Consider the following 13,965-nt stretch of genomic DNA (forward strand, 5'->3'; position numbering starts at 1 on the left):
GGTGGTGGAGGTAGAAGCAAGGTTTCATGAGGGTTTTAGGAGAGTGGATTCATTCTATGTTTTTTGTAGGTATAGGACTCGGGTGATGAATGGCAATAGGATCTTGATGCAAAATGGAGAGATAGTTGATGTGGAAGTCTTTGAAGCAGTCTTATTTACTTTCAGTTTTTAGAATGATGAGTGAAGATGGTGGCAAAGGTAGAAGCAAGGTTTTATGAGGCTGAGGAGAGTGGATTAATTATGTTTTGTGTATGTACAGGAAATTGCTGAAAATAGACAGATTCACGACTCGAGCAATAACTGGCAAGATGGATGTTGTGGAAAAGGAAGCTGATTTATTTTTGAAAGGATGAGTGAGGATGTTGTCGAGGGTTGAAGCAAAATGTCATGAGTGGATGAGGACAACTAATTTTTTCTTTGTTGTCTATACAGGAATTTCATGGAAAATGGAGAGATGGGTGATGTGGAAATATTTTGAAGCACATTTATTTGTTTTTAGTTTACACAACGATGAGAGAAGATGGTGGCGGAGGCAGAAGCAAATTTTCATGAGGATCTTAGGGGAGTGGATTGAGTAGAGAACCAATATTTTCATATGGTAGGCTCATCTGGATCATTTGGATATGATGAAATCTTACATGTAGCAGCGATCAAGGAATCATTGTGAAAGAAGATATATCACTACATGTTGAATACGATGGAATTGATGCTAGCGGCTTTGGCATGGCATCAACATTACTTGGTGATATGGACGCTGGTAGGGCAACAATATTACTTTGGGAGAAGTTCACCGATATTATCTTGTATCTTGCCTTTATCTTTATCTAGAAAGATTGGCTACACATTATTCATTGCAATTTTGGATTATTTTGTATCTTGCCTTTGGCTACTTTAATCTTAATACTAATGGAGGATAATTTTTATAGAAAAAATATCCAATTGATGATTCGTTTACGTAGCTAGATAAATTAATCCACATATATTACAACAATTGCATGAGATATTGTGCATGACTGGCAATATAGAATACAATTTCATTCCCCATCAGATATATATGGACAAGTGTCAAGAACCATCCTCAACATTGGCTAAAGGATTGTAGAAAGGATTCACTTGGTTTGTACATCTTGGCACAAGGTCAATATCACACCGGTTGCCCTGTTTTACATTAGTATTATTATAGACACACGGAACTTCCAAAGGTTACTACATCGTCAAAAAGAAAGCATTAAATTCAAACAATATGACTTCTAAATCCTACCCCTTCATGAATTAAGCTCGCAAGAAATACACAACGATCTTGAACAAAAGCTGAATCAGGAAAGGTTGCATTTTCACTGGCTACAACTTGAGACAATTCTTTTGCTAGACCCTGTTATTCCAGCACATATAAGATCCTTCAGCAAATATAGGAATATCAGCCATCATTTACTTGGCCAATGGTCACGTTTGGTGATATTTCTCCATATTTCTCCTATGGGTTTTGTAAATGTTCTATCTTTCTATTTCTCCAAACTCACGCTTTTCTTAACATACTACCCTCTATATAATAAGCTCTCGCTGAAGATTTATGAATGTTTGCATTACTTTAGTTCATAATGAGAGAGATTGGGAAATACTCACGAAGTCACAGATTCAGATTCGACTGCCAATGTTGCATATATTCTTGTTGGTATCCATGGCCCTCGTCTTCCCACACTGCATATCCATGGCTTCTTACGAATACCGTCACCCTAAACCCTAAATCCAAAAGATAACCAATCTAGTCATGAATAGTATATTAGCTTAAAGATGATTGATTCAATGAAGAAGTTTAAAAATTATAAACCAAGAAGCAAAACTATGTGCATGTTACAATCTTTTCTGTATATACCAATATACTTGCATAATCCATACAAAAACACCGAGACAATTGCCTCTTAAAAATGAAGCATATAAAAGATACCCTAACAGAAGGCCAATTACAACAACTGGCCAAAGTACATGGGCTGAAATATCATCAGTTGTACTGTAAAATTATTATTCTACAATAGTCTAGCATGATAAAGTGTTATCCAATTGCTTGTTGAAAGTCTTCATCTTCACTTTCATCATCTCTGGGATCATCAATATCATACTCTCCATTACCCTCAAATTCATTGTGGTCATGATCTGCAATGGACTTTCTTAAGGGAATCAGATCATTTGTTATTTGAATCTCATTATAGTGAAAAGAGAAAAATGAGAGCAATAATCTCATCAAATAACATAAGCCAAATTTAATAACACTTAAATGTTAGAAAACTTCATTATACAATATTACTAAATTATATGATTCATTTATCTTGTCAAACCTTACTAACCACAAAGCTACAATGGTACTAGGCTGATTCTCAGAGTTCGCATATTGATACCATTTGCTAATAACTAAAGACTGTTAAATGGACACGTATGATTGTGTGTGTGTGTGTGTGTGTGTGTGTGTCAAAGAGAAAGAGAGAGTATGAGAGTATGTGTGTGAGAGAGTGATTACCTTGTCTTGACCTCATCCTCCTCTTGTGCTACAAGAGCCTCATCACATAATGTCGATGCCCATTGTGAATGATGCTACAAACTAGCAGGCTTTAGAGTTGGAAACACGAGAGGAAGCCCACAAGAGAGAGGAAGCCCAACTTCTGAGAGCTTTTTTTGGCGTGCGTTCTTTCTTATCCAAATCTGATGGTGCATATCGCACACGCCTTCCTCTGAGCGACCTGCACCGTCTATGGCCGCGATTCCCTCGCCAACCCTCTTTATGATTTGTGTCATAATAGACATGTCACATATATATGAATACACTCATACAAACATTCATTCACACACACATACAGGTATTCAAAAATCATTCATACACATGCTTGAATGCGTACATAAATTTATTCATCCACAAATGTGTGTGTGTGCATTTGCGTGTGTGTATACACGCACACACGCACATACACATGCATATGTATACATATATACATATTGATATATTTTCAAGGTAAACATGGAGCATTTTGTCAATTTACGAACAACCATTCCAACAATTCAAGGTAAATCGAATGAGGGCGTTGGGGCTTTTGAATGAAGAGCATAAGACGAGATAGAGTTCCTACAAACTATCAAGTATGAGGAGCTCCAAAAATGTGTGGTCATTGTAAGTAAGCATACTTAATTTTTAGTGTTATCATTCATGACACCACCAACACACACATCACTAACACAAACACCTATTCTTCTACATCCACTAGCACCATGACCAACAACGCCTATAGATGCGACAAGAAATTGAACAAGAGAATTGGGGCTTTCAAATGAGGAGCGTAACAAGGAGATGGAGTTCTCACAAACTCTCGATTATGGGGAGCTCAAAACATGTGGTGCAAATAAGCATATTTTACTAAATTTGAATGCCAACATCCTACACAAGTGCACCAACACAAACGCATGTACCCGGACATCCACCAACACCATCACCAACAAGAGTTGCGGGCATGACAAGAAATCTAATGAGAGCATTGGGACTTACAAATGAGGAGTGTAAAGAAGAGATAGAGTTATACAAACACTTTATTAGTATGAGGAGCTCTAAAAATGTGTAAGTCAATTACAAATAAGTGTACATCAATTGTTGTGATCCATAATAACACTGACACGTGCATTGAACCAACATATCACCAACTACATGAACACTCGTCGGCGCAGTCAGTGTCTCGCAAGATCTCAACATTTTCAAATACACAATATTGGTAAACCATGAACTACAATTTACAAATTCTCGCTATGTGCATTGTTTATCACAATTTTTGTTTGCATTGGGGTGTTTTAATTAATTACAAATTATATTACATGTTTAATAAAAAGGTGCGTGAGTTTAATCATAATACCATTAGATAGAATCGGTTGGACAAGGTTTTTTTATTTCCATTAGATAGAAGTTTAGAACAGTGAAAGGTTTTCTTATTTCCATATTTTAGTTATATTATAGATAACATTTACTATAATTTCACGATTTTTCTTGATTGGGTAGGATATACCAAGGGCATCCCAAAAGTTGTAATCAAGTGACGTCTGGCATGATCTCAAATGTTCATGCATGTGGATAAACTAATAAAGAGTGAGTTCAATCTCAAAATGACACACTATCAATTTCTAAATGAACATGTGTTGGTTCTTTGGGAATCCAATGTGAGGTTGATGAGAACATTGACATTATTCATCTAGGATGGAGGGTGATGTTGAAAAAGAGGTTAAATGATCTCATGGAGTCATATCTCCTCAAATGGAGACCCATCAAAAGTAAGTGTACAAGCTTGTGATATGATATTAATGTTACAATATTAGGCCTATGATTAACACATGTATACTCTTTAATAATGGAAGGATAAAGACAAAAGACAACGAAGTTCATGATTGAGTGTTTATAAAGAAATTTCGGGCGAAGGTGTTGGATAAAGATGGCCTTAAAGGAGATCTCAACTCCCTTTTGCAGTACATGCAAGATTGTGTAAGGTAGAATCCATGCTTTTAGCTCTCATTATAATTAAGTTTTAGACACTTAATAGTTAGTTTATTAACAATATACCATTTAGTAACTATTATGTAAATGACTCTTAGTGGAATCAACCCCCTAAAACCAATTTTTTGTTACTTTCTTCTAGAGACCCTCCTTTCCCACTCTCCCAATTGTAGTTTATGTAATATCCAAATATTATAATGTAAACTTTTGAATTTGAAATACACATGCAAGTTCCATTCTTTAAATCATATGATAGCCCCTCTCATGCACTCAAAGTTAACAATGGTCGCTTCATCTGTGAAACTCATGCATTCAAAGTTATATATAATAAACATTCGAAACTACATCCTTTTGCCACAAAGCACATCCTCGGACATTGTGTCTTCTTCGTTGCATCTCCACATTGTAAGTTGTGTGGCTTCATTCCACATTTGAAAAATAGTCAAAGAGGTAGTGCACACATTGATCTTAAACATGTTTCCATCCATCCCTTCACCATGGATCCTTATGGCCAAGAGCTTTGACAAACTAATCACTTCAATAAGCACATACCCAAAACATCCAACAAGTGTTACTACACCTACAAGTTCAACCTTATCAATGAGGTTAATCGAAACATGCACTTGAATTATATCAAAGAAATACATAACTGACAATTCTTTCTCAATTGGGCACAAGTTCAACAACTTCCCTCTCCCTTAACAATATATTTCACATGTCAATATTTCCTTTGATGGAAATCCATGGTATTTATAATGGTCCTAAGTGAGATATGGTATCTCACATTGCGGGTGTTAAACAATTGCTATGATTAACAGTAGCACATGTTTGTTGAACATATAAAATCATTGCATGTTAGCACAATTCTAATATTATCACAAAACTAAAGAAATATCAAGGTCAAGAGACATTTACCTTACTAAAATTATGCCAATCATTTTGTTTTCATCTTGACAATGTTGTGTCGTCTATCATAAGAATGTTGATATGCAATGAATGCAGCATGGTGTCCTACCATTTAATTGAGATATTTCCTCCTATGTCAAAATTGGAGGATCCAAAGGGAATTGGATACATGTATCAAGCCCGGCCATAAGTTTGGTTTTGAATGAAACCCCTCTAAAGATGCTCTTGACATAGGAGCATCTTTAAGACCCGAAAGATGTTTCCAAAGGGATTGCTCTACATTCTTAAATATATGCTTAGTATCTAGTAAATAACATATCTTTTAATCCTTCCCCTCTGTTGTTTGATGTACGTTTATGATCATCCTGAAGTACAAGCTAGCAATGGAATATCATGTTTCCGAATGTTGGATGGCCTCTTCGCTCGTAGAAGAGGCTCATGGGATCAACTAATTATACAATCACTAGCTCATTAGAAATACGTTGTGAAACATGATTATACGCGAATATTCGGCCTCATAGCCCATCGAACCAAATCAACATAGAATTGTGTCGAGGGACATTGGTAACCAACCATTAAGAGGGGGGGGGGGGGGGGGGGGGGTGTACAACATACATTATTGTTCATAGATCACGTACATACATTCCCTCCACATCATGTGTCATGTAGAATGAAGTTCTCCATTAATCCATTTGACGGCTCAAATTACTCTGACATGAAGACCAAAGGGTTAATAATGGGAAATCTCTCATGTACATGAAGTTCTCCATTAAATCCATTTGACATTTCAAATATAACTTTGACATGAAGACCAAAGGGTTGATAATGGGAATCTGTCATGTAGATGGAGTTCTCTCCATTAATCCATTTGACGGCTCAAATAACTTTGATGTGAAGACCAAAGGCTGAACAATTGGATGTGTCCCATTGAATTTAAATGGATTTTTTTATCAAATTCAATGTGATTAGAGAATTTTGGGACACATGATGAAAATGTATATACCGAAAGACCTCTGATATTACTGTCATGAACCCACACTTTCAATCTCATGTCTAGTTATATATAAGTTGAGGCACAAAGGTTTGAGAGCTGCTATTAATCCAGGGTTGAGGACTTCTCAAGCAGAATTAAGGATATGCATTATGCCGAATCAGCCCCAATAATGTAGTCGATCCATACATTCCATCCAATCAATCTTTGTGGTTTGATATTCTCTGAATCAATCTTTAATCCGGGTTATATAGCCTAAACAAGGCTGCTAGATACAATAAGATGAGAGCATTAGGAAATATATATATCTATATATGGTACAGGCTAGAATCAGTGCCTGCATGACCCTTACACTCAGCAGGCAAGATAAATATGCAACCATACACTTGTTCAATGAAATCGCAGGAGACTGGTCATGTAACTGTTTTCGTACCGACAAATTCCAGTCTAATTCATTGCCAATGTAGATCCTTGGAGATTTAAGTCTAATTCATAGACAATGTAGATCCTTGGAGATCATAGTCTAATTCATTACCGATGTATATCATTGAAGATCAGAGTCTAATTCATAGCCAATGTAGATCCATGGAGAGTTTAGTCTAATTCATTGGCAATGTAGATCCATGGAGATCCTGGTGTAATTCATTGCCAATGTAGATCCTTGGAGATCCTAGTCTAATTCATTGCCAATGTAGATCAAGTGCATTTTTATCCCATCACTGGTTACGGATTCATATGATGCCTTTCGCATGTTGTATATGGTTGAAGCTTGATTCATTAGTTCCAAACTAAGAGGTTAATCAACCAGCTTGGTTCTAATCATAGAGATAGTAGTTAATATAATTAAGGGATCAACAATGTGCCCCAAAATTATATGAACCGATTGATTTGGATAATAATAATAATAATAATAATAATAATAATAATAAATTGGCTATAATTATAAGAGCTCAAATTATGTAAGGACTAATTTTGTTGAATGGCGTATTAACTTCTGTCCAACCAAGAGATATATATATATATATATATTGAGCACATATAATTATGATTTATATATATTAATATAACGGATTAATTGATCCATTGTTTATATAAAGGAGCCAAGAAAAGAAACCGACAATACTGAAATCAATTATCTGGTAGTGTGGATAAGAATATAATTAGCACTAGTTATAATGAGATCTTCAGATCCAGACAATTATAATTAGCTCTTGAATTCTTATCACTGAGATGATCATGAGCTACGCTGATTGCATTACTATTATCATTATCAATTATTTCTGGAAGCTTGAGGGATAAGGAGAGTAATTTAGCGGTAGCATTATCTGCAGATTTATTATCAGTAGTAGTAGTAGGAGCAGTATTTGTTGTAGTAGTAGTGGTGGTAGGGAGAAGTTGCAGTATTCTTTGCTCCTCCACATCTTTCGAATTTATTATATCCGCATTAGAATTATTACTCAGAGCAGCTGCAGGCTCATTAGACGATGAAGAATAGGAATTAGATGTCTGCAAATTTAGCTTCAGGCCGTCGTCACGCCCAGCTGGTCTTATGTAAGAAGCAGAAGGATAATTACTGGAGGCAGTTTCTGTTAACCCAATCATCTGCTGCTTCACTGCTTGATGATCCTCAACATTCCCACCGTTATTGCTCGTGATCTTCCCCTGCAGCAGAGCAAAAACACCCATTGATTAGTGAGTAACATAATTAATCCTTTAATCCGTTATTTAATCCTGCATTCTCATCTCTATAATCATTGGATTATCTCAGATCGTGGGATATGGATTAGGGATAAATACAAACAGAGGCGCCTGCATAGTGATTAAGGCAACTATATATATAGTCAGGAAACTTCGTTCCAAAATCAATGGGTTAAATCGTAAGAAAATTGTAGCTATACCTGTGGGGAGATATGTCCGAGGAGGCCATGGCAGCCGACCATATTATTCACAGACACAGGAAAATCATCATTGTCATTATTACTCTTCTGATGAGGATGACGATCCACTGCTTTATCCACCGCTAAATTTAGCTGCGCGCTGATTATCGCTGCAGAACCGCCGCAATTATTATGATCAGAATTCGGCCTTTTGCGGGATTGATTATGAAAAGGGCTGTCATTACTGTGACCGTTCATCTCCTGGATGGATCTCTTGCGCCGTCCCCCAGATCCATCTTGCTCCTCCAGGCTAACCCTAAATTGGCTGTTACTGGTACCATTACTCTGCGGATTACGATTCCTCTCATTAATCTGATCACCATTATAATCACTGCAAGTGTTGCTGCGATCAGGGAACAATTGCTTCGTCGATAACGTAATGGATCCGTCAGTACTGAAGCGATGATCGATGGCAGTTTTATTGTCGTCTTTCAATCCAATTGTGGGGGTCGTAACTGCCGGCCTGCGCCAATATAAAATCAGTCACAGCGCGATCAAATTAGAGGGACCGGCATTAAATGACTGTTTCTGTGTAATAGAATTAAAAATAAACTCCCGATCGAGAGTTCTGGTCGATATAAAAAATGAATTGATTCAAACAACACACGCACGAGCCGTATATCTAAATATATATATATATATAATTAATTAAGAGCCCAAAAGAAAATAAAAAAAGGCATCGATCCAATGACCTTATATTCGTGTACAATTAAATAGTGACGATCAAATATGTTCATATATGAAATACAATTCCTGTACAGAATAGCGTTTTTTTCTGCATTCGATGCATTTAATTAACTGTACTTCTTCTTCTATATGAGTTATATACAGTACAAATTATTTAAAGGCGTAGTAGAGATAAAAATAATTTAAGGTTGAGCCCAAATTTTGTATTTATAATTAATGGTGTATTGGATAGAAATGCCTGTACTATGTTCAGTGTGGACAGGTAAATCAAGCCAAACAACCTATTGTCGATTTGTCAGACAGGATTTATGGGCCCTGTCTCTGCATCAAACACCATAGCTTTTCCTTGACTAGACATCATCGCAATTATATTGTCGTTCATGTTTTTCGATTACTATTATTATTATGGCAGAAAAAACAGTTTGTGTTTGTCCAATTCGCAAACACAGCAAGAACGGAAAAGTATTTAGCGATTAATTCGTCATATTATTTAATCAATTAAATAACAGTCTTAGGTAAATGAGGAAAATCAGCTAATCTGCAGACAGAAACGAAACCAATTTCGCATTAGGTTTCTCACAATCTGGGCCATCTTAATTAATCGATAAATTAATTAGGTAAACGAGAGGAAAATCAGCTAATCTGCAGACAGAAACGAAAGCAATTTCACTCTTAAGTTTCTCACAATCTGGGCTTGGGGGACATATAAATGAAATGAAAATTTAAGAAGCAAACAGACAGATAAGTAAGATAATCGACCCTATAAGTATTGTTCCAACAATCACAGACAATGGATTTTGTCAATTAATTGAGCAGCAGATAGGAGTTAATAACTGATTTGTTGCAGTTTATAACAATAAAATAGCCGCTCTTATTTGATGAATACCAGCTGACCTTTTTCAACTATGTAATTGCAAAAAACACACGAAAACAAACACGATGCCATTCAGAGTGGAAACACAGAAGAATTCTTGCTGGAATCAAACAAAACAAATGGCAAAAATTATAAACCCAATTTACAAAGCAAAAGCAGAATATCTGTAACGGCTTTCTTCTTACCCTAAAGAGAGATCCGGAGCAGACGTTTTTGAGGGAAAATTGCGTTGATGATCAGAACGAACCACATTATTATTACTATGTTGCTGCTGCTGTTGATGATTTCCATTGCTATTAAAACCATTGCGATTACTGTCGGTGGTTGTCATGCTATGAATATTGGTACTATTAGTATTGTTGTGGCGGAGATTTAATCGATAGCTATTTGTACAGGAATTAACGTTCCCGTCCATGCAATTAGGATCAGAGAATTTTGTTGAATTACTCAAATGCATTCCAAGTCGAATTATATTATTATTATTAGGGTTAGCAGTATTATTAAACTCGGCAATCTGATGTTGATTAAAACCTGTCATCTGGGAGGACAGCGATGGCGTAGTAACAGAGCTCTTATTCTTATTCAGGTTAACGTTTTCTGCATTATAGTTAAGGTGCCGATGTATCCTAGAAAATACATCATTCTTTATGTTTAAATCGCTGCTGTTATTGCCACTAATATTATTATTATTAGTCGTAGTAGTAGTAGTACATAGTACGCCCATTGATCCATTAAAACCTGCGAATCAGACGAACGAAAAGGGATTTAATTGACATAAGCTGAAGAGAAAAAGTCTTAAGAATTTACTGGATAATTTATATACTGTTGCTTGATGTTCAAATAAATATATATGAGGGATCGAAAAGACCCGGGACAAATTATTCAATATGTTAAGTTTTTGGATTGTTTCATTCCAGCGTGGGTAATTAATTCATCATAAAAACCATCAGACAATCGAGCAAGGGAATGCGATTTTAAATAAAAGGAAATGAATAAAGATAGTAGTGTGAATTTAGATCTTGTTATAGTACTAATTATCGCAATAAATTCTGATGGGAGTAATAATATAATGAGTCAAAACATTTATGTGCGGAAAGAATTTGATGTTGATTCGATAAATTGGAAACATGAAGAGATGGTTTCATAATTTAATTCATTCAATTCAAATTCTGCAGGGACGAAACTCTTCTGATCATCAACAGTTTTTTTTGTTCTTTTGGCTCAGAGACAAAGATTTTGTGCTAGATTTGGTTATTCGTGTAGAAACAATTCTGTACCACACGATGATGATGACGATGATGACAGCAAAAAATTGGGCTCGTCGTTCTTCATACTTCGATACATCTGATCCCAAACAAAACAAAAAACAGAACAGACGATTGTACCATACATTAGATTTCTTCGAGAGAGAAAACTTACGCACAAAACAAATGCGAAATCATAACGTATACCACGTGATTAATTACTTCGTTAGTTTTGTGACTGACTAATATAATAATCATGATTATCAGCCACCGGATAGCTGGTTCAATTATTAGTACTGATGGAATATATAAAATGGTAGCTCAATTCCGCGTGAAGATTATGTATTAACTTTTTAACGTGCTCAATAAGTATTGATTAGGCATGTAAGTGCTGTTTTATTCATTTAAATTGTGATGAAGAAGATCATCGTCAGTATGTATTTACAAGTGATGTATAATATAAGAAGTAAATTGGTTATTCACTGTAGCCATTAATAGCAGACCATCATATATATGCTTTTGGTTGTAGCTAGTTGTAAACACGAGATTAGAGTCAGATAAGTGCGTTTATTAGGGAAGATTAGAAGTTTAGTCTGCGTAAAAAAAGGGGATAATCATGGTGTGCGCCTAATGTAATGAAGAGAAAACCAATGTGATGATTAGCGCTAATAATCATTGCTATAATATATATTAACCTGGAGGTGACTCTTGACATGGGCGATGGTGAGGCCCTTGACGTCCATGAGCTGCAGAACCAACTTAGGGGTAGCTTCTGCAGCCAAAAGGATATGTAATTAACACTAATCGCAAGAAAGTAAGGCCGAACTAGGTAATCGCCAAGAGAACAACTGAAATCAAAGTAATTAACAATCTAAAGGATAACCCAACGAGGTGGTAATTACGGGATTAAGATATTACGACAATACACATATAGGAAGGGGGGGGAGCCTGGGAGTAATGATTAGGGTTTTTTTCCCGTGGATAAGAGCGATGGATTAGGGTTTGGAATGGAAGGGAGGGAGGGATGGATGGATGAGAAGCATTACTTTCCTGGCCGCCCAGGCGTTCGATGGCGTGGATGAAACACTGGTGGAGGTCGGGCGTCCAGCGGAGGCGGGGCAGCTTCGAGCGGACATACTGACGGACGCTTCCGCCTGAACTTCCTCCGCCGCCGCTAGTACTGACGGCGTGATTATGAAGGAATCGGGAGGTGCTAGGGGCACCCGCGCAGCTGCTGGGCGGCGTGGATAGGCTGGAGTTGAGCTGAGCGGGGAGCACGCGGCCACACTGATCCCGGCCCAGAATTAGGTTATGCGGATGCTTCAGCACATTCATGCGATAGTCATCGTTCTCAACGCGATGGCTACTACTATTAGTGCTACCTGATCCCGCACCGCCGCCGGCGGCGGCGGCCACTGCGCTGGACAGGTAACTCAGGACCTCCCGGTGGCAGTACGGACGGTGATGATGAGGATGATGATGACGGTTATGCTGAGGAGCAGGATCGTCCGTACTTATTGTGCTGCTCTGCGCGGCGCCGTGGCGATAAGCCACGTCCGTTACGTTATGATTATACCCCGGAGCGTACGGAAAGATTGGCGCCATGGCCGTGGGTGGCTTAGGATCGCTGCAGCTGCTGCTTCTCAGAGAGCAGCTAATTTGAGGAGGAGTGGAAGCAGCGCGCAGAAAGCATGGATCGAAGGCATGATGATGATGATGATGATGATGATTGTTACTATAATGGCGGCCGTCGCTGCTACTTCTAGCTGCCGCATTACTAATCTGGGGCATTGGGGCTGCTAATAATTTAGGGCTACTGTTGGGCTCCGCAGGCCCCGCGTGGACAACACTGTCCACTAGATCGCTGCTCGTCGGAGAAGATCTCTCCTCCTGCTCCTCTTCCTCCTGTTCATCCTCGTCGCAGTCTTCGCTGGAATCGGTCTTGTGTGTGTCCCAGAAGGATTTGATTCCCGGTTTCTGCTGAATCTGTCGCCCCTCAGCAGGAGATGTTCCCATCGTCGCCATTTTCTTGCTCCCGCTAAACTTGCCCAACGATTCTTCCTCTGCGGGTGCCGTATTAGGGTTACAGCTACGATTCTCGCCGCTACCCGCTTCCTTCCTGTCCATAATGTTGCTATTCTTCGTAAATGCAGGCATGGCCGCCGCCGCCGCCGCCATCACCGTTTCTGGTATCTCAGATCTGGCCCCTCTCTTATTATGCTTCAAAATCAGGATTTATCCCCACTGATTTCCAATATTAAGCAAACCAAATTCAGGGGCTAATCATAATGCTTCCTCAAATTCTGGATTTCTACTTACTGATCAGTCTCAGTAATACTAATTATCAGACTGGCCGGAAATTTGTTACAGAGCCTGATTTAATTAAGTCATCAGTGATTACTAACGATGAGATTATATGCAGGCGCTCACATTATATAGAAGCCGATTTTATATATGTAATTTAAGGAGGGCCAAACAAATTAGTGCACGAATCACAAATCAATTGGGGCTTCTCACATTTATTTATATTCATATGTTTATTATTTATGTATTTTGTCTGTCCAGAAAAGGCAAGCTGCAACAAACAAACAGCAAGGAAGAAAAATAAAGAAAAGAAAAGAAAAGGAAAGGAAAAACTCACAAGTATCTTGCAGCTGCAAGATCATTAAAAATACGGAAAATTACACAGAGAGAGAGAGACACACACACACACAGATGCAGAATGAATTAATTAAAAGTTGTCAATAATATTATTTGAGACTGAGTCACATGATGAACTTATAAGGTTGAGAATAACTTGAGATCAA

The 13,965-nt window shown here is 37.7% G+C and overlaps 1 protein-coding gene and 1 long non-coding RNA gene across 2 annotated transcripts; both read right to left on the minus strand.

Moving 5' to 3' along the window:
• Positions 1–1,211: 1,211 nt before the first annotated feature.
• LOC147859409 (uncharacterized) lies at positions 1,212–2,133 on the minus strand. Its single transcript, XR_015530382.1, has 2 exons — positions 1,903–2,133; positions 1,212–1,257 (listed from the first exon to the last, which is right to left on the minus strand). It is a non-coding gene; the product is annotated as an uncharacterized LOC147859409 (long non-coding RNA).
• Positions 2,134–7,526: 5,393 nt separating this feature from the next.
• Positions 7,527–12,530, minus strand: LOC147859410 (uncharacterized). Its single transcript, XM_087325320.1, has 6 exons — positions 12,205–12,530; positions 11,854–11,930; positions 11,192–11,258; positions 10,100–10,652; positions 8,315–8,816; positions 7,527–8,078 (listed from the first exon to the last, which is right to left on the minus strand). Exons 1-6 carry the CDS (start codon positions 12,491–12,493, stop codon positions 7,587–7,589), a joined length of 1,980 nt encoding a protein of 659 aa, XP_087181446.1. The 5' UTR covers positions 12,494–12,530; the 3' UTR covers positions 7,527–7,586.
• Between the last annotated feature and the right edge of the window lie 1,435 nt (positions 12,531–13,965).

Source organism: Azolla caroliniana, unplaced genomic scaffold (assembly GCF_043228905.1).
Source record: "Azolla caroliniana isolate FFs.n. ecotype wild unplaced genomic scaffold, voAzoCaro1.0.p SCAF_10, whole genome shotgun sequence".
NCBI lineage: Eukaryota > Viridiplantae > Streptophyta > Polypodiopsida > Salviniales > Salviniaceae > Azolla > Azolla caroliniana.

What these genes read in the sequence shown, in the direction of transcription:
- LOC147859410 (XM_087325320.1), bottom strand. Translation starts at nt 12,493, where the DNA reads ATGAATGTGCTGAAGCATCCGCATAACCTAATTCTGGGCCGGGATCAG. An exon ending in ACGCCTGGGCGGCCAGGAAA is followed by an intron (nt 11,931 to 12,204) that starts GTAATGCTTCTC and finishes TTTTGGCTGCAG; the next exon opens with AAGCTACCCCTAAGTTGGTT. An exon ending in ATCGTCATCATCATCGTGTG is followed by an intron (nt 10,653 to 11,191) that starts GTACAGAATTGT and finishes TCTGATTCGCAG; the next exon opens with GTTTTAATGGATCAATGGGC.